Raw genomic sequence first — 20,000 nt, 5'->3', positions numbered from 1 at the left:
GGCTGCTCCGCTACCGTGACACGTGCGCCGAGGCCAAGCGCTTCTTCGAGTCAGCGGCGGCGTGGGACCCGGACCATAAGGACGCGCGGAGGATGCTGCTGAACGTGAACACGACAGAGAAGCCGTCGGTGGTGAAGGGCGACAGGTGTAAATCAGTGCTGTTCGACGCCGTCATCCTGGCCAAGGTGCTGAGGGAGCTGGGTGATGATCTCATGTGGGAGGTGGTGGCCGGGGTGTGGGGGGAGATGCTCACGTACGCGGCGGGCAAGTGCCGTGGGAGCACGCACGTCCGGCAGCTCAGCCGCGGCGGCGAGCTCATCACCATGGTCTGGTTCCTCATGGCGCATATGGGCCTTGGCGACATGTACCGGATCCACGAGGGAGACGCCAAGGCCAAGCTCATCGTCCGTGGCCAGTAGCTGTTTTTTCCATCGCATTTCTTCTATTCAAACCTACTCTACTGCTTGGCTTTATCATCTCTGTTGATTGCTGTGTGTTTGTTACGTCATTTGTATGTCCACCTTGAAATGCTTCACTAGCTTCCAACAATTTGCAAGGAGTAAAAAGAGTTCAGTTTTTCTTCAAGAATGTGTCTAGGGCTAAGTATTGTTAGACATGTAGCGTTGCACACATGTAATCTCAACAGCTTATTCCTATCTTCTCTCCCTTAAACCTCTCGATCTATCCTATGTAACGACCTAGCGATCGGGTCTTGGACGCGGCTTTTTGGAGTGAACAGTAGATTCGTTAAAAATACTAGAATTCTTTTAAAAATATTTTTTCTGATGAAAGATGCTTGAGTGCCTGACGTTTGTGCCAAATTTCTGAGCATTTGGACATTTGAATAGCTTTCACCAAAAAAGACAAATTTCGGGTACGTGAAAAAGTTTACTGTTTTGTATTGTTCGAACTTGATTTATTTATTTTGCCGAGAGCTACTCGGATGTCTGAATGTGCTGAAACTTGCCGCGGACATCATCATTCAATCATCTTTCACCATAAAAAAAGGATTTTTTTTGAAATTTTCTAGTATTTATTTTGATTTTACTGTCCGGTTTGCAGTGATGGTGGAGCGGTGGCCAATCCGCCGCGCCAAGTAGTTTCGTCCTCGGCGGCGATGTGCTCTGGTCGGCGTTGCAGCCTTTCGCAATGAAGGGATTGCAATCTATCCTCATGACTTCCGGTAATTTTTTAAAATGTCAGGACTGCAATTTCTTTTTCATTGAGGGTCCTCATGTAAATTGCAATCACATGCTTATCTAATGGTGGTCCTTCGTAACCCCTGTATTGTTCAAAAAAAAAGATTGCTTATTTCTTTCAATAACACTCAACATACACGAAAAAAACCGCAACCCAAGTAACAGAAGCCCATTATAACCCACAATCGTTCAACATAGAAACATACACACATCAAACGGGACACAACTAAAACAGCTGGCAAAAAGATATGAATACGGCAAGCGGTACGCAGCGACAAGATCAACAAGTTTGCACGAATATTTCAGCCCTTTGGTCGTGTGGTTGACAATATAGATGTGACATATCAAATTTTTATCTTAGAGGGTGTTTGTTTCCGAGGACTTATTAGCTTAGGGACTTTAATAAGTTTCTATAAGTCCCATCTAAACCAAACAGGAGGGACTTAAAGTGGGCATTTGGGACTTATGAAATAAGACTCTCAAGGAGGGACTTATAGTTGTGATATGATCTTATAGGGACTTATAAGTCCCAGGAACCAAACATGTAGGGACTTTTTAAGGACTTGGGACTTATAAGTTGAGACTAAAAAAATTCAGGACTTATGAACCAAACAGTGCCTTAGATGAGAATTAGCAGATCTGGTGGGGAAAAAAATCAAATTTGGAGAAGTCTCCACAAAGTCGGTCGAACAAACATTACATATACACACCAAAACTCCATGATCCAATTGATTCTCGAAAACAAAAGGTAAATCAAGGACACAAGAAAAACAAAAAGCACACTCGACAGTACGAAACAAACATTTAGCAGAGCACATAAGCACGCAGAGTGAGTAGTGAGTCAGTGACTCAATCAATTAGCAGACTGATTGGCCTCCATCGCCTCAGTTGCAGCTGGTTCGGTCTTGCTCGTCGCAGTCTGATCCGCGGCAGCGTTATCCTTGGCGTCAGCTTCCGGCTCGTGCTCGAGCGCGGCGAAGCCCTTGGCCGCCTGGACGATGGCCACCGGAAGGCCAAGGCACTTTCCGACGATCTCCTCCTTCATCTCTTGGAGTTCCTTGTAAAGCTTGTCTTCCTCCTCTTTCTCGCCCTTCTCCTTCTTCTCCTTGTCTTTGGCCTCCTTGTACTCCCGGTGGAAAAGCTTCCACCCTTCTTCGCCCTCGAGCTTGGGAGGGTGAAACACGCCGCCGGTGCGCACCATCACCCTAGCACCGTCCTCGCTGCGGCAGGTGACGAGCACCGCGCTCTTCCTGGCTTTGGGCAGGCCGTAGGCGAGCCGCTCGTACCACTCGCCGTCCTTGGGTGGCTGCAGCGTCAGGTTGCTGTACCAGTCGCTGTACGCCCTCATGTCGTCGAACACGATAAGGTACCCCGTCTTGTACAGCGTCACGTAGAGGATGAAGAGCAGCACCCCGATCTTGGACTTGTCCTTGTCCTCGTCGGTGGCTGCCTTGACGACGACGTCGGCCTTGTCGACGATGTCCTCGACCTTGGCCGTGTCGAGGCCGAGGTTGTCGAGCATCCGGTAGAGGAGGTTGAACCTGTCCTCGTGGTCCGGCGGGCCGACGCAGACCCAGAGGCGGAGAGGGAAGGCGTCCTTGATCCTGTCGTGGACGAACACCTTCTGCGCCAGCGCCGTCTTGCCGCTGCCGTGGATCCCGGCGATGCCCGCCGTCCTGAACAGCACCTCATCGTCTTCGCCCTCCTCCTTGTCCTTGCCGACGAGGGCGTCGACCACATCGTTGGCTTCCTTGTCCCAGCCGTATATCCGGCTCTCATCCACGTAGCTCGTTGTCCACTCGTAGTACTCCGTCACGGTCTCCTCTCCTGCATCTTCCTGACCAGGAGAAGGAGGAGGAGGAACATCGCCGAGAATGGCGATGGTCTGCTCCAGCAAGGGGTCGACGGACAGGTGCGAGGGTCGAGACTTGAAAGGGTTGCAGTCGCTCACCGACGGCATTGTTATCTTCTTGCTCTTGGCCTTGTCAGACTCAGACTGCTGCTGCTTGGACCGTGCCTTGCATTGCTGCAGGGCATCACCGATACTGCGCAGCAGCTCGGGCAGCTTATCCTTCTTCTCCACCTCCGGTGGCTCCGAGATGATTTTCTCCTTGTTTGCCTTGAGGATGCGGAAGATGTGGTCCAGCGCCTCCCTGTGAGGCAGGTCCCTGTCCACTTCGTCCTCGAACGCCTGGAGCAGCTTCTCCATTACAGCCTTCACATCATTGCCGCTTTGCTGCGCCATGGTTATCTCTCTATCTCTCTCTCTCTCTCTCTCGGTGTATCTACCTTATTATCCCAGGCCTCCAATAGGGAGCTTACGCCATTAGCAAGCAGATCGAGCCTTTATATAGCTCGAGTGTTGAGATGCTTGCTCCTTCCGTGAGCAAAGCGAGATGCTACAAATGATTATCATCTCCAGACTTTAGGATTGGAGAAGCTACAGATTTGCAAACTTTGGATTTTTGTTCGAATAATTTCTTTTTAAAGGTGTAGGAATCATCAGTGCGCTGCAGTGACACCCAAGTAATGAATCGTTGCTGCTTTGTTTCGCCACTGTATCTACCTAAATGTCTCAGGACTCCATAGCTTCGACACTGTTTTATAGCTGCATGTTAAGATGCTTGCTGAATGAAGAGCAAAGCAAATGATTATATTCTCCAGGCAATAAGAAGCCACATATTTGCAGACTCTGAAATTTATAACATTGCAGATATGCATGTACTAGGAATCAATGGCACCAGAGTAACGAAGCGAATTCCACAAATAATAAACTCGGTTCCTTCTACAGAAAATAGTGAAATTTACACTCCGTGTTTCAGTGAAATCTACATCCAGGATATATGTTTCCACATGACAAAAATTGGCCGTGTTCCACTATCTTTCGGTATAAACTATAAAGAGCATGCACTCAAAATACAAGCTATCTGATGAATCGAATTTTTTCTATGTTTCCTCCATCCATTCTTCTTTGTTACCAGTTAACTAGTACACAAGTAAATCTCTGCTATATGCTGTGCAATGCCGGAGATGAAGTTAGCATAGAGAGCTGAAGGCAACACCGGAGCAGATATCATAGGTCAGCCCAAGTCAAGCTGGATATGGGATGAAAAACTGACAATCTGCGCAAGCAATCGCTAATGTCTCGAAGAAGTACTTCACCAGCAATGATGTAGGGAATCAGCAGGAGGTCTCGGAATCTGGTGCTACTGTTCTTGTGATGGTGAAATGGTCAACGACCCGCACCGACCTGACGGGGTCTGGAGATGAGGCTGACCTCCATTTGCTAGGGTATCTCCGGTGGTGGCTGAGCTGATGAGGCCCTCTTTCCTCTGCCTCCCACTTGGGATCCAACTTCCAATCCTTTGGGACCTGTTCACCAGATTCAATGTGTTTATAATGGAGCCTACATGCATTTTGTTTTCTATACATCTGAAAACCTGTATCCACCTTATATACTGAGTGATAGGAGTACCATTCAATGCAATGCTGATCTGAAAAGATGTGAACGTGAGCATGTTGAATATATTGATGTTACCTTGTCAACTGCAAGTGTAAATATTTCTAGATCACCGTCCTTCTTAATATGGAACCTTGTGAAAGATTTGTAGTTTGCGATGCGCAAAGACGAGAAGGCTTCATCAAAGTGTATGTGGAACCAGTTGATGCATATGTATAGGTAACTACCAAATATGAGGGAAACAACTGGAGTTGAGAAAATCCAGAAATAGATAAATACAGAAGTATAGTACATGATCAGAACACTCCGAGAAAGAGACATCATGCCGTTCTTGCAAATGTTGATCCTTGTAACAGCCATGACCTGCAAAAATATTTCTATATTAAATTTTGTCTGATAAGGTAAATCTACATAAAGTGGACAGAAGAGGAAATTTTGATTTTGTGAGGTCACATGGTAATTCATAGGTACATCATACACAAAATTCATGTACAGGTACAAATCCATTTGTTCAAAACTGCAATGCATCTATACTGTATAGTAAAAATGCTTCCAGAAAGAGTCCTATCACCTCTGGGACGTCAAAGGCTGACATAAGGTATTTTATACATGCTGGATATAGTCCAAGCGTCCATTGTTCCAATCGAGTACGAAGACCAGTTGGATCTGGGAAATGCTCACTTTCCATTGACCGATACCAATCATATAGAGGGTGATAACCTATGACAGAAAACAGATTTGTCAAAAAAAAAGCCTTTCTTGAATGAAGAAGCAGGAAATAAGCAAAACCTCTGATGTCAGAAGAAACAATAGGAGACTAGCCACATAAGCATAGCTAGAACTTTTCTGGAGTGGAGCTTAAGCAAAAGTTGGTGATACTTTAGAAAGAACATGACATAAGAGTTTCATCAAACAAACCCCTAGGACATGTCATCATAGACATGGTGGCAAAGATTATGTTTCCCCAACTGAACTTTTCAATTTCGTCTAGCCACTTCAATTTGATTAATGCTCTCAGGGATATAGTGTTCAACTTTTACGATCTTATCCAGATTGAAACAAAAAATGAATACCCTATGTACAAATGATTGAATAAGGTACTTTTTACACTTCAAAAGGGATAACAGCAAGAACATAAAGTATTATCTGAACCTATGATAAGAATTTAATAGTAGCAGTGTAGTTGGGAGTACAATATGCGATGGCATACCTGACGTTGCCAGTAAATGATTCCGTATACATATTTCAATGCCCAACTCCATGAGCAACATTAAAACTAGAGCTGCAGTCAGATGGGCCAAAACATGCAGGCCACCAATAATAGCTCTTTTTTTCCGTGTGAGTTTGGATGGTACAAATGAATATGATGCCATCAACAAAGTTAGACTTCCTACTGAGGAGACGTAAGAGTGTTCAAAAATAAAAAGCAAAGCACTCCATATTGTACTTGAGAAGCTTTGCAGACGCCCAGACCATGTTTCCTCATTTAAGATGTGAACAAGATTACACTGGAAAAGATGGAAACGTGAACAAGAGTCAGGATTAGATCAATGATTATAAGCCTGATATAGTCGCAGAATATGAGTATCGTCTTGGAGCGACGTTTTGAGTCAATAAAAACTCCCTTTGTCGGAAAAAAATTGCGAGGAATATAGGCGCTTAGTATCACCAAGCTGAATAGCATATGTAATATTGCTCAGTAACTCAGTATGACCTTCCAAGTAATAAGTCGGTGGTTGAAAGGTTGGCATTTTTCAGAAGTGAAACTTTGTAGTGGCATATGTCTAATTTTCAAATAGTAACACATCCAAGGTATAATACTTCACTTAGGCCTTGTTCGGTTAAACCTCTTCTGGATAGGTTTGGAGAGGATTGAGGGGGATTTTGACTTGTAGAGGATTTAATCCTCCCCAATCCATTCCAATCCCATTCCAATCCCTTCCATCTGAACAAGCCCTTAGGAAAATGAAGATATGTGGGCTCTTTCCCTTTTAAGTATTTAGGGGTTCCCCTGCATTACAAAAAGTTGGGAAGAGGGGACCTGCAACCCCCATCATTGGTAGAATTATTAAAAATATTTCTGGTCCGCTTGGGAGGAATTTATCATATAGAGGCAAACTGATTTTAATTACCACTTGCATTGCCAGCATCCCTGCATATTTGATGTCTATGGTGAAGTTACATAAGTGGGCCATTGATGCTATCATCTCCCAAATGTCCCATTTCTTTTGGGGGAATGTGGGTAATGAACATAAGTATCACCTGGCTAAGTGGGGGCTCATTTCTATGAGAAAAGAGTGTGGTGGTATGGGGGTTCCCAACCTTAGATTTTAATATGGCTATGTTGGCAGCTTGGAGCAAAAGGTTTTATGATGGTAGGAACAGTGACTGGAAAAATATGCTATAAGTATGGTACTAACAAACCTAACATCATTTGCAGTAAACCAGGTGTGGGTTCTCCCTTTTGGAAGAGTACTTGTTGGGCTTTTGAGGCTGCAAAAAACTTTTATAAATGGGAATTAGGAAATGGTGTGAATATTGCCTTCTGGCATGATCAATGGGTTGGGGACATATCTCTCAAAACAATGTTTTGGGACCTATTTGACATTTGCCAGCAACAAGATAGCACTGTTGCTCAAGTTTGGAATGGCAAAAATCTGAAACTTTCATTTAGAAGATGTGTGGATGAAACTCTTTATAAGAAATGGCTTACTATCTTTAGTTCAGAATACAACTCTTTCTGCTATTCAAGACAAACCCATTTGGGTGCTTGAAAAATCAGGACTTTAAACTGTTAGATCCTTCTACAAACTAATTAACTTTGGAGGGGTTCATCATGTGGTTAAAGATTGTATCTGGAAGATTAAAGTCCCGCCAAAGATACATGTTTTCTTGTGGCTTATTATTCATAACAAGAGTTTGACTAGAGATAATCTAGCCAAGCGTCAGGCAGTTCCTGACATTTCTTGTGTTTTCTAATCAGAAACTGAGAGTATCAAACATTTGTTTTTTGATTGCATTGTTGCTAAACAAATTTGGGAAATTGTGGCTGATATATTACATATTCCTGTGCCTTACTCCTTTGAGTCTCTGTTACCCTTTTGGAAACATAAGAAGAAACACGATGCTGCTAATTTGGTAACCTCTGCCACCTTGTGGGGCTTATGGCGTTTGTGCAATGATTTTGTTTTCCAGGGGCGAAAGTAGCGAAGTATGAAATGTGTCGTGGGTTTGGTGGGTTCGCTGGTGCGTCAGTGGAAAATACTCTGCACAGGTGCTCAAGCCTCGCTGCTCCTAGAGTGCCTAAGACTACTCGATCATCGGCGAGGAGAATTACTTAGGATTGCCTGGCAGGGTCCCACATCTCCCCAGGGCTGTAGCGAAGGGTTTCATCTTCCTGTGTGATGGATGTAATCTTACTCTATTAGCCTGAGACTTGGTTAAGATTGCTGCTTCGCAGCTGTAATAAGGGGGCGTTGTAGTTGCTTAAAACTGCAAGCCGTAACCTGTAAGACGTCTTTTGGATGCTGTTTTTGCCTTGGCTTTAATAAAAGTTGGGGCGGGGGGAAACCCCTCTGATTTCAAAAAAAAAAATATGCAAGGGAGAAAACTACGCCGTACGGAATAAGTATAACTGACCTGTGGGAACATGGAGAATACCAGTATGAAGTAAATAAAACCACCAATTATGTCGAACTGCCAATTCTTCTTGCGGAATTTTAATATGTTGCCCAGTGCAATCTGCAAGTGTAGTTAATAAGATCTTCTTGCATAATAACAGACATGCTTGTTAAGCTGATCAATAGGCTAAATATGGTAGAGGTTCCATTAACTTTTGAAACTACATACCCCACTAGATTCCTCATAGGAGGGATAAGCAGCCTTGCACTCGTAGGTAGTACCAGAGAACCTTTCAAAGTTTTTGAAAACATGTGTTGGGTGCAGAAAGGCACCACCACATCCATTGACAAGTAAGTGTTCAACAAAAGTTGGTTTATCTGATGGTGTAGCAGAATGCCTCATAAAATGATGCAAATCCCCAGCCATACGAAGTTTGCACCTTCCATTCAGGTAGTCCTGAATCAAATGTGAGACATTCTTGCCTGTAATCTCCTTCCAATACCAATCAAGGAGCCAGTTTGGCTCGTGTGTAACAATGATCACAGAGTCGTTCTCTCCAACCTGCATAACTTTAGAAATGTAGCGGATCAATTAAATCTGGAAATGAAAATTTATCTCCAACTCCCAATAGATTCAAATGTTAAGGAAACATTTCACACGGAATGATCAATAAATCACTCATCAGGAACCAACCAAATAAAATGATAACAAAGAAGTCAACATGGAAACTTTTCCACCTATACTGGAGAAGGGGTTATATCTACAAAAGAAGATCTTTGTCAGCATATATTGCTTTCGGTGTTCACTAGGCACCTTAGTATTAGTCAGCTACATGGTAGAAGTAATTAAACAACTGCGTGTTGAAAAACAGGAAACAGAAGTAATGGAAAAATCCAGTTCGAAACAGAAGGATAAACAGGGGACGGAAAAATGCACCTTATTCCGACAAAGTTCTGCGAAGAACTTGAATTGGTACACATCAATGTCACCATGAAGAGCTAGATCAAGACCAAATATCCACCAACCTTTCGGAAGCTGCAATGCGAAGTAACTCTTCTTCTGAGGCAGAAACCATCCACCTAACCAGCTTTTGTGACATATATATCTCATGAAGGTGTGAAGCCCATCGAACCAATCTGTTATAGAAGGCAAGGAAACAAACAAAGGAGGTAAAATGAGACGTATTTTGACAAACAAAGTTTAGTATAAATGCACAGAACAAACCGTGGTTCCCGGGAATTATGAAACATTGAGGTCCATCATATTTTTTCATCTTTGATACGCCCGGAGGAACCTCAGGCTTATCCACAGCTATATGTTCAGCCTTATACCAACGCGGAGGTTGCATAGCATACTCAAAAGGACCAAAGAAGCGTCTCTCATATGTAAAGGACGAAGGGTTTGGATACCTACATATTTGAAATGATAGAACATAAATAAATGGAGATAAATCTGTCTAATTTGCAGAGTGAACCACTAAGGATAGACAATAAAGTCATAGCTAATGTGCAAATGATAACAAAATAGACATACATGACATAAAACATATGGAATCTTTACAAGAGAAGAAATTATATTTGGCAGCAAAAACTCATAATTTACTAGAGGAAACCAAAAAATAAATATTAACACTTCATTCCAAAAATTATTAAAGAAACTCAACCAGGCGGTTAACAGCCTAGATAGATTGTCCGGCGTACAACTTGAACATTGGTGGCTATATAAGTTCCATAGTATTACTTCCTTTTAGGAGAGTTCCATAGTATTATGATACAATCAATTCATCAATTGTGTGACCGTACTGGTTAAATACAGTCAAGAGCTAGATGATTTGCACATATGGAGAGAGATAAATTTACTAAAGAAAAAAAGTCAAAACTGATTAACATGGTGCAATCTTACGCAAGATCTCCGCCAATAACAAGCAAATTTCCACGTGGAAGAGTATGCATAGAACCACCAATTACAGTCTGAATGGATGGCTGAGCCAGCAGCCGGGCAACTGTATATGATGAATTTCCACCATCACCGGTGTCTGCGACAAAGTCAAACCAAAGGTCTTCTCTTTCATTGAAATAGTCATAGAGCACATCATCATTCCGAGTTTCATCTGTAGTACTTTTCATTGCAGCCTACAGTTAAATATAGAAAAGGATGAAGAAAAATAGTGCACTAATCATGTACAAAGAGGCAGACAAAAGCTTGACTTTAAAGTGTTATGATTACATAGACATGATGTGACTGATAAGCTTCATGCACTAGCCAACGCAACCAAAAGTACGAACTGATGGAAAGGGCTAGGCAATCCACATATACACTTCAACACCCCCTCTCACATGTGATGCGGAAAGTCAACATGTGGATAGACTCAGATGTATGGCTCAAGAGGCTCATACGTGGACACAGGGGGGCAGCAGCAATTTTTAAATAAATTGCGAAAGCCAGGACTTGAACTCAAGACCTTAGCTCTGATACCATGATAAGCTTCATGCACTAGCCAACGCAACCAAAAGTCCGAACTGATGGAAAGGGCTAGGCAATCCACATATACACTTCAACAGTGACATCCTAGTATCCTACCTTAAAAGCATAGATAGTAATACACATGCTAAGAAGGTGCATCTTTTCTAGAAGCTCATCTCCTAATAACCCCTTGGTTAAGCGTGCATGGCTAGGAGCAATGTCGGAAAGGGTGATCGACCAGGATGTTTTCCCAGGTGCGCACGAGCGAGGACAAAGTGTGTATCAAGATTACAAAATTTAAAAGGATGGGCGCAACATTTTTAGGTGAAAGCAACTACAGCGATGATCTAACATAGAAATTTAGGTCAACTTAGTTCCATGGTGGAAATTTTATATTGAATGGTAGTTAATTCCTCACCAAACACCACTTACCTGCATCATGCGCATGTCAAATCGCCCGACAAAAAGAGTTACAGAGACCATAAGATCAAACGCTGTCTTGAATAAATCAGCCGATGTCCTACATAATAAAGTTGAAGAAGTCAGGCATTTTCTTCCGTTGCTCCCATCTGGAACCTAAATTGCTGGAGCTTAGAGGGCTCTACCCTGAGTACCAAGGTACCATATCCAGGAAATCTGGTTTCATATGTTTTCTGAGCTTCTCCTCTTCTGATACTGGTGACAAGTGAGTAAGAGCCCATCTGAGGTATTTGCAGTGGATAATAAGAAATACTCAGACAGAGTATTGAAGAGAGAGAGATAAATTCGGAATCAAACATGCACTGCACAAAACAATAAGCACACACCCAGTTGATCTCTCCACAACAAAGTTGGCAATATAAAGGCCGACGAATGTAGCCCACAGTGAGTACAGAGGAGATATTTCATCTGATGGGCCAGCACAGGATCCACTGCAAACTAACTGGAGAATAACATGATCAAAGAAGTGGAGCATGGATGTTGCCAAACAAAAATATGAGAGCAAAGAGTAGACGAATCAACGAGATGCAAGTGTTACCTCCCCATATATAACCCACTTTGACAGAAGAGGATAGTCAGTTGCAGATCCAACAGGTGCAAACCAAGATGAACATATCTGATCTTTTAGTTCATTCATAAAGAGAAAATTTGATATCCATGTGGTTCCATTTTCGTTTTTAAGAAAAGCCAGCAAACTTGGATCAGAACTCTTGTCAAAAGACTCGCTTTTGGGGACAGCAAGATTCCCGCAATGACTGTAGAATACACAGCATGCAATACTGATGACCTGGAAGAGATTCAAAATTAATCTTCCCAAGTGCAATTTGAAGAAAAATTAAAAAATATTTTTAGTAAACGTACAGTACAGTTTTGTACTATGGTCCATATTCCTGGTCTTGTGCCTGCCATGCGAGCAACCAGTCCAATGTACCAGAGACCAATAAATATGATGTGAAAGGCGGTGATGAAGAGGACAGAAGAGAAATATATAGTCAAAAAAAGTGAAAGGTTCATGCGCATATCAACGCCCATTGATTGGAAGCTAGGGAGATGATACAGGGATGCAAAGCAAATCCAAGCGACATACCTGCAATTGTGCAATATAGTTGATAATTAAATTCTCCTAACAACTTAATGTGGTACATATATAAAGATTATGTGGTGTAATAAGGACGACAAATATATTTGCAACTGAGTTCCTAGGAAGTCTATGAATACATACCATCGGTTGAAATTTGAGTAACTCGGCTGAATTGTTCTTCCAAGGAAGGGAGATGAAAAGAAGTAGAAGAAACCAATCAAGCAAACATACATGGACCACCATTTGATATTGCTGTCCAGTTTATGTATCAGAGTATGCATATTGTCGGACGAGATGAAAAAGAGGCACCCAATTATCACTGCTGTCATGATATGCCTCGAGTGTTCATGAGGATATGGCGTGTGTGTCAGGATCGTCCGAACCCTCTCCATCTTGAGGGTTCCCAATAGTGGGCTACCACTCTGCTTGTCTGAACCCATCCAAGAAAAGTTGCTTTAAGTACTATAGCTACTTTTTCTCAGAGCAATAGTGTGCACAATGCACGACAAGTGTTCCTTCGAGTCTGCAAGCTTCAAGATAAATTGATTCTCTGCATGCATTAGATGCTGTCAGAAAAATTCAGCAAAACAGAAGGAGTTGATGCATGAATTTAAGAAAGCCAAAGTACATGATTGCTCATTGTATGGTTGTAGTTGTAAAGAGAAACAGTACCACAGTGGTGACGATAAATTGTTTTTTTCCTTCTTCTCCAAGTTCTGTGACCAAGACGGAAATATGAGTGTTATACTTGTACCAACAACTATTTACATCCAATCCCAGTACCACTTATGATATGATATAAGCAAGAACTTAGCATGGCACAATGAGCGACCCCAGATAGTTTGCCAGAGCAAGAAACCGTGCCCGTAGTCAAGAATCAATACTAGTGATCGATATTATGCCTTTGTGTAACTCGTTTAACAGCTAGATTAATAAGTAGTGGGTGAAACAATTCAGAGTCAATTCACAGTGGAAGGGAACAGATTATCCTGAAAGGTCGAAACGCGAAGGGCCGATATAATCCCATGAGCTGCATAAATAAACTGAGAAGACTACTTGATGCAGATTCAGTCGGATTAAAGGACTCTTAAATTGCATCACAGCCTCTCCCTTGCATATATTTAAAAAAAATAACGTTAGCAGCATGCTGTTAATCAACAAATTAAACTAGTAACCATGGCATTCGACAGGAAAGTGCAAGCACGCAGGCGGGTGTATCTCCCCTATTTCAACTAATCTGGCCGGCAGGGGAGCCGGGGACAGGGAAGAAAGGGCACCAAAAGAGGAGCGAAGAGCGCCAATCTTTGGGCCATCGCACCCATCAGCGACCGGTAAATTTACCGGCGTGCCGCGCGTGTGCATGGGCATGGAGGAGGAGCGAGTGAAGCCGGAGCAAGATTGCGTGAAGGAGTAACGCAATGCAAGATGGAACAATGATGCGTTCGCGAGGAGCAGGCAATGGGATTGGCACCCGGGAATAGGAGGGGGGAGGGAGAAAAAAGGGGGTGGACGTGCACCTGGGCGACCGGCGGCGCGCGGGAATGGCCTTGCCGGTGGGCGGAAGGGGGAAGAGGCGGGTGGTGTGGTGTGGCAACTGCCTCCCTGATCCGGTGGAGGTGGACGGGAGTGAGGGGGGGGAGTGCGTGCATTTGGTTCGCGTTGCGTTTGATTTGGGGGAGGGATGGACGAAGAAATGCCAAGAATATCCCGGAGGCGGCAGGCCAGATGCCGTCGTGCCTACAGGTTTCCTCCCATTTTCTATTTTCTCTCCCTGTCTCGTTGTTTTCTATGGCTTTGCAGCAGCAGCGATCCAACCCAACGCAAACATGTGTTTGTTCGTTTGTTGTGCTGCACATTGTCTAATCATTTTCTTTTAACGCGGTACAAATGCGCTGGTACACACGCACACCCTAATGTGAGCATCTTTAAGACACTAAGCCGATATATTATCTTAGATTTATAAAGTCATCATAGGCGTCTCGTCGTTGACGGAAACGTCTCCTTTCACTGAAAGCGCATCGCTCGAAATTTTGAAATAAATCCAAAAATAATGTGAGCATTAGGATTTGAACCCTAGTAAACTGGGATACCACTGTCGCTATAACTATCCAATCATAGGTTGATTTGCGTCTAAATTATTTTTAGAAAGTATCCAGTATAGAATGAAAACTCAAATACTGAACGCAAAGGTTTTTGTTTCCGTTTCTACATAGAACCTAACGAACATGCATCGCAAGTTCGCAACCTCCTAAGACCCTATTCGGATTGAAGGAAACAAAAGCAAAGGATTTTTGTAAAACGAAGGAAAGTGAAAGGATACGAGGAGCAAAACTTTGGGGTGAAAAATTGTACAATACCAACGTAGGAAAGTTTACAGAGATTCTATCTATGTCGGTCCCACCAAACGAATATAATAATACACTAAATGTACCGAAATCTTGAAATAAATCCAGGAATAATGCGAGCATCAGGACTTGAACCCTAGTGGGCTAAGATACCACTGTCTCTCTAACTATCCAATCACAAATTGGTTCGCGTCTAAATCATTTTTGAGGGAGTATCCAATACAGAATGAAAACTCAAACACTGAGACGCAAAAGTTTTTGTTTCTATTTCTGCACAGAACCTAACAAACATGCATCGCAACCTCCTAAAGGTTTAGCTTGGCAAAAAAGCAAAAAAAAAAAAAGAATTACTACGGTACGAATAATTATGCAGACCGATATACTGAACAAGAAAATAAAAGATACATATTAGATGCCTCCCAACAAGCACTTTTGTTTAGTGTCATTATAGCATCTGCAGTCGGACGCCTCAAACCCGCCTTAAACGCTCGGGCGGGCCACCCGGTCACTAACCGGTCATGAAATTTCGACACAGACAGGCGCCTTAAACGGGCCTAGTTGACCAGCACCCCTCATATCCAGCCCGAATATGAGGCGGATATGGGGGCGCCCGGGCACGTCCGCCACGTCGGACTTACATTGGAGTCCCACGTGGAATCGCCCGGAAACCCGGCAGTCCGAAACTCGTCTCCTCTGTCGGACCGATGTCGTCGCGTGGCGCCGCTCCAGCGGGCCGTGTAGTGCCTAGCCTGGCTATTTAAGCCAATCGCCAGCACCGGAACCCTACCCCTCCACATTTCCTTCGCCCGTCGGTGGCCGTCGCAACTTTCCACTCCACGTCTGCCACCATTAGTAGCCATGCCGCCGGATAAAGGGGCTACCCGTTTCTAATGTCGGAGCGCCGGCTGCAACTCCTTGAGAAGATCCGGGCAAGGCATGAAGTCTGGATCGCCGCGGGGCTACCTCCCGATGTAGTGTATTCGAAGGAGGAGGAGGTTGAGGAGGAGGAGGAGGAGGAGCAGGGGGAGGATGTCGGGACATTGGGGACGCGAATCTGCAGGCGGAGCAGCACGCCATCATCGATTCCCCTCCACTCAGAGTCGGATGCGGAGGCCAGACATCGTTGCCGGCAGGAGATGGAGGCGCGGCACGCCATAGAGGAGGAGATGCTCGCCTACATGGATGAGGTCGAGCAGGAGAAGGACGAGTCGGAGCCCTCCTACGCACCCGTCCACCCGGCGCTCAGCACCGACGTCGAGGACATCTCCGACGAGGAAGATTAGCTAGGGTAGTACGTAGTATGTAGTACGGAGGATTTTTTTTTTACATGCTTTGTATGGATCTAGGTGTTGAAATATGAGAGATTCGGATGCAGAGTAACTAATTTGAGGCGTGACCGGTCATTGTCCGCGGATGCGCCCGATCACGTTTGTGGGCTTTTGAGGAATCGGATTTATCATATGTGACTCTTGATGCTCTTAGCTAGGCATAATGCAAATTTATCATGTTTTGTCATCATTCAATTCTTCAATAAGACAACTTGATTTCTTAGGAGGATTAGCAAATATTCTATTGATCATGACGCCGTAGGCACAAAGTCCAAAAAATTTGTAAGATAGACAGGTTCCCTTTTTATATTCTTAAAAGTTGGGTGCATACTTATTTAGGACAGTAAAACTGAGCCTAAATCGAACTCTCTCACACCTTTAATGATTTCAGCCATCATGTTTTGCTTTTAAATTGTTTCAGGCCATCAGATCATTGTTTCAGTGCATGTTTACCGTGACCTGGGCCGCCTGTCCTAAAGGGCCGCTACTCTCGTGACTTTTTCTAAGGCTTGTGGTTGATTGGGCTTGGTTGGGCTGGTGCGGAAGCCCATTTGTCTAACCAAGGCGATTTGTCGCTGACTCGCTTCACTCGAAAAGAAAAATGTATCGCTCTAGGGATCCAGACGAGGCATTGACACACGCAAGATGTGACGGCGCCGGTGGTCAGCGTCGATGCAGCCGAGGCGTCGATCCAGTCCAGTCAAGGCGTGGTTCGGGATCAAGCCAAGGCCACGCTTGCGAGGGGATCTAGCGCGGGAGGGAGGTGCTACTTGTAAATTGTGTTGCGATTTCCCATTAGAGGAGGGGTGAAGAAGTACAACAGAGATAAGTATTTCCCTCGGTGAGAACCAAGGTTATCGAACCAATAGAAGAACCAATCAAACCCCCTTCGACAGCACCTACACACACAAAAGCAAATACTTGCACCCAATGCGGGCAAGAGGGTTGTCAATCCCCTTGAAATCGTTACTTGCAAGGATTAATTCTAATAGTGATAGATAGATAAGTAAACTGCAAAACAAAACAAAAGTAAATAAATTGCAGGAAGGTATTTTTGGTTTTAATAATATGTAAAAGTAGACCCCGGGGCCATAGTTTTAACTAGAGACTTCTCTCTCGAACACGTAGCGTACGGTGGGTGAACAAATTACTGTTGGGCAACTGATAGAAAACCGCATAGTTATGATGTTATTCATGGCAGTGATCATGTATATAGGCATCACGTACGTGACAAGTAGACCGATTCCTGCCTGCATCTATTACTATTACTCCACCAATCGACCGCTATCCAACATGATTCTATGGTATTAAGTTCATGACAAACAGAGTAACGCTTTAAGCAAGATGACATGATGTAGACAAAGTAAACCCAATCAATATAAATAAACCCCGTCATTTTATCCTTAATGACAACAACACTATACGTGCCTTGCTACCCTTTCTGTCACCGGGTGAGGACACCGTAAGATTGGATCCATTACAAAGCACCTCTTCCACTGAAGATAAATCAATCTAGTTGGGTAAACCGAACGGGTAGATCAGAGAGAAATACAAAGCTATAACAATCATGCGTAATAAAGTTAAAAAAGACTCAATTACTTTCAATGAATAATCTAATCATAAACCCACAATTCGTCGGATCCCAACAAACACACCACAAAAGAAGATTACATTGTATAGAACTCCAAGAAGATCGAGGAGAACATGGTATTGAAGATCAAAGAGAGAGACGAAGCCATCTAGCTACTAGCTATGGACCCGTAGGTCTGTGGTAAACCACTCACGCATCATCCAAAGGCAACAAGGATGATGTAGAAGCCCTCGTGAGCGATTTCCCCTCAGGCAGAGTACTGGAAAAGCCCTCCAAATGGGATCGCAAAAGACCAGAAGTTTGCGGTGGCGGAAAAAGTGTTTCGTGTGGTGATATGTCTCCGTCATATCTACTTTTCCTAACGATTTTCCTCTTGTTTTGGAATATAATTTGCATGATTTGAATGAAACTAACCTGGACTGACGCTATTTTCAACAGAACTACCATGGTGTTGTTTTTTGTGCAGAAATAAAAGTTCTCGGATTGGAACGAAACTTTGCAAGGATTTTTTATACAATAAATGAGAATTTCTGGAGCCAAGAACCACCAGAGGGGGGCACCTAGGTGGGCACAACCCACCAGGGCGCCCCCCTAATGTCTAGTACGCAACCTTCTTCTTGTAGACGTTGTTAGGCCTCCAAGTGCAGAGGTTTGTAGGACAGTAGCAAATTTCCCTCAAGTGGATGACCTAATGTTTATCAATCCGTGGGAGGCGTAGGATGAAGATGGTCTCTCTCAAACAACCCTGCAACCAAATAACAAAGAGTCTGTTGTGTCCCCAACACACCCAATACAATGGTAAATTGTATACGTGCACTAGTTCGACGAAAAGATGGTGATACAAGTGCAATATGGATGGTAGATATAGGTTTTTGTAATTTGAAAATATAAAAACAGCAAGGTAACAAGTGATAAAAGTGAGCACAATGGTATTGCAATGCTAGGAAACAAGGCCTAAGGTTCATACTTTCACTAGTACAAGTTCTCTCAACAATAATAACATACTTGGATCATATAGCTATCCCTCAACATGCAACAAAGAGTCACTAATAGCGGAGAACAAACGAAGAGATTATTGTAGGGTATGAAACCACCTCAAAGTTATCCTTTCTGATCAATCTATTCAAGAGTCTGTAGTAAAATAACATGAAGCTATTCTTTCCGTTCGATCTATCATAGAGTTCGTACTAGAATAACACCTTAAGACACAAATCAACCAAAACCCTAATGTCACCTAGATACTCCAATGTCACCTCAAGTATTTGTGGGCATGATTATACGTTATGCATCACATAATCTCAGATTCATCTATTCAACCAACACAAAGTACTTCAAAGAGTGCCCCAAAGTTTCTACCGGAGAGTCAAGACGAAAACGTGTGCCAACCCCTATGCATAAGTTCATCGAACTCGCAAGTTGATCACCAAAACATACATCAAGTAGATCACGTGAATATCCCATTGTCACCACAGATAAGCACGACAAGACATACATCAAGATTGGATCACCTCAAGAACACGAGAGAGAGAGAGATCAAACACATAGCTACTGGTACATACCCTCAGCCCCGAGGGTGAACTACTCCCTCCTCGCCATGGAGAGCGTCGGGATGATGAAGATGGCCACCGGTGAGGGATCCCCCCTCCGACATGATGCCGGAACAGGGTCCCGATTGGTTTTTGGTGGCTACAGAGGCTTGCGGCGGCGGAACTCCTGATCTATTGTGTTCCCCGATGTTTTTAGGGTATATGGATATATATATAGGTGAAAGAAGTCGGTCAGGGGAGCCATTAGGGGCCCACGAGGGTGGGGGCGCCCAGGGGGGTAGGGCGCGCCTCCCTGCCTCGTGGCCACCTCGAAGCTTCCCTGGCATCCACTCCATGTCTCCTGGATTGCTTCCGTTCCAAAAATAACTCTCCCGAAGGTTTCATTCCGTTTGGACTCTGTTTGATATTCCTTTCTTCGAAACACTGAAATAGGCAAGAAAACAACAATTTGGGTTGGGCCTCCGGTTAATAGGTTAGTCCCAAAAATGATATAAAAGTGTTTACTAAAGCCCATAAACATCCAAAACATGTAATATAATAGCATGGAACAAGAAAAAATTATAGATACGTTGGAGACGTATCAAGCATCCCCAAGCTTAATTCCTGCTCGTCCTCGAGTAGGTAAATGATAAAAACAGAATTTTTGATGTGGAATGCTACTAGTATATTTCTCAATGTAATTTTCTTTATTGTGGCATGAATGTTCAGATTCAAATGATTCAAGATAAAAGTTCATATTGACATAAGAGTAATAACACTTCAAGCATACTAACAAAGCAATCATGTCTTCTCAAAATAACATGGCTAAAGAAAGCTTATCCCTACAAAATCATATAGTTAGGCTATGTTTCATTTTCGTCACACAAAATACTCCCATCATGCACA

General features: G+C 43.5%; 2 protein-coding genes across 5 annotated transcripts; both read right to left on the bottom strand.

Annotated features, from left to right (window-relative positions):
* Window positions 1-1,841: 1,841 nt before the first annotated feature.
* On the bottom strand, window positions 1,842-3,530 carry LOC123045146 (probable disease resistance protein At5g45490). Its single transcript, XM_044468089.1, has one exon. It carries the CDS (start codon window positions 3,442-3,444, stop codon window positions 2,053-2,055), a length of 1,392 nt encoding a protein of 463 aa, XP_044324024.1. The 5' UTR covers window positions 3,445-3,530; the 3' UTR covers window positions 1,842-2,052.
* Window positions 3,531-3,966: 436 nt separating this feature from the next.
* LOC123045145 (uncharacterized) lies at window positions 3,967-14,017 on the bottom strand. Of its 4 annotated transcripts, none has more exons than XM_044468088.1 (17): window positions 13,822-13,982; window positions 12,977-13,020; window positions 12,446-12,854; window positions 12,085-12,310; window positions 11,762-12,010; window positions 11,550-11,665; window positions 11,349-11,444; window positions 11,176-11,263; window positions 10,183-10,412; window positions 9,505-9,689; window positions 9,217-9,416; window positions 8,509-8,841; window positions 8,299-8,400; window positions 5,870-6,167; window positions 5,231-5,379; window positions 4,650-5,022; window positions 3,967-4,571 (listed from the first exon to the last, which is right to left on the bottom strand). In XM_044468088.1, the coding sequence occupies exons 3-16, from the start codon at window positions 12,742-12,744 to the stop codon at window positions 4,678-4,680; spliced, it is 2,916 nt and encodes a 971-aa protein (XP_044324023.1). In that variant the 5' UTR covers window positions 12,745-12,854; window positions 12,977-13,020; window positions 13,822-13,982; the 3' UTR covers window positions 3,967-4,571; window positions 4,650-4,677. The 4 variants fall into 4 exon arrangements, with proteins under 4 accessions (XP_044324023.1, XP_044324020.1, XP_044324021.1 ...); XM_044468085.1 differs by having other exon boundaries at window positions 4,738-5,022; XM_044468086.1 differs by having other exon boundaries at window positions 4,738-5,022; window positions 12,977-13,414; window positions 13,822-13,977.
* Window positions 14,018-20,000: the final 5,983 nt, after the last annotated feature.

This window comes from Triticum aestivum, chromosome 2B (genome assembly GCF_018294505.1).
Source record: "Triticum aestivum cultivar Chinese Spring chromosome 2B, IWGSC CS RefSeq v2.1, whole genome shotgun sequence".
Classification (NCBI taxonomy): Eukaryota; Viridiplantae; Streptophyta; class Magnoliopsida; order Poales; family Poaceae; genus Triticum; species Triticum aestivum.
The sequence above is the reverse complement of the archived record's forward strand: the minus strand, read 5'-3'. Positions and strand labels throughout refer to the sequence as shown.

Bases quoted from the DNA above. Each gene is read 5' to 3' on its own strand.
- LOC123045146 (XM_044468089.1), bottom strand. From the start codon at position 3,444: ATGGCGCAGCAAAGCGGCAATGATGTGAAGGCTGTAATGGAGAAGCTG.
- LOC123045145 (XM_044468087.1), bottom strand. From the start codon at position 12,744: ATGGGTTCAGACAAGCAGAGTGGTAGCCCACTATTGGGAACCCTCAAG. The intron at 9,417-9,504 runs GTTTGTTCTGTG...CTTCTATAACAG, and splicing joins CATAATTCCCGGGAACCACG to ATTGGTTCGATGGGCTTCAC. The intron at 4,572-4,737 runs GTAACATCAATA...TCTGGTGAACAG, and splicing joins TTACACTTGCAGTTGACAAG to GTCCCAAAGGATTGGAAGTT.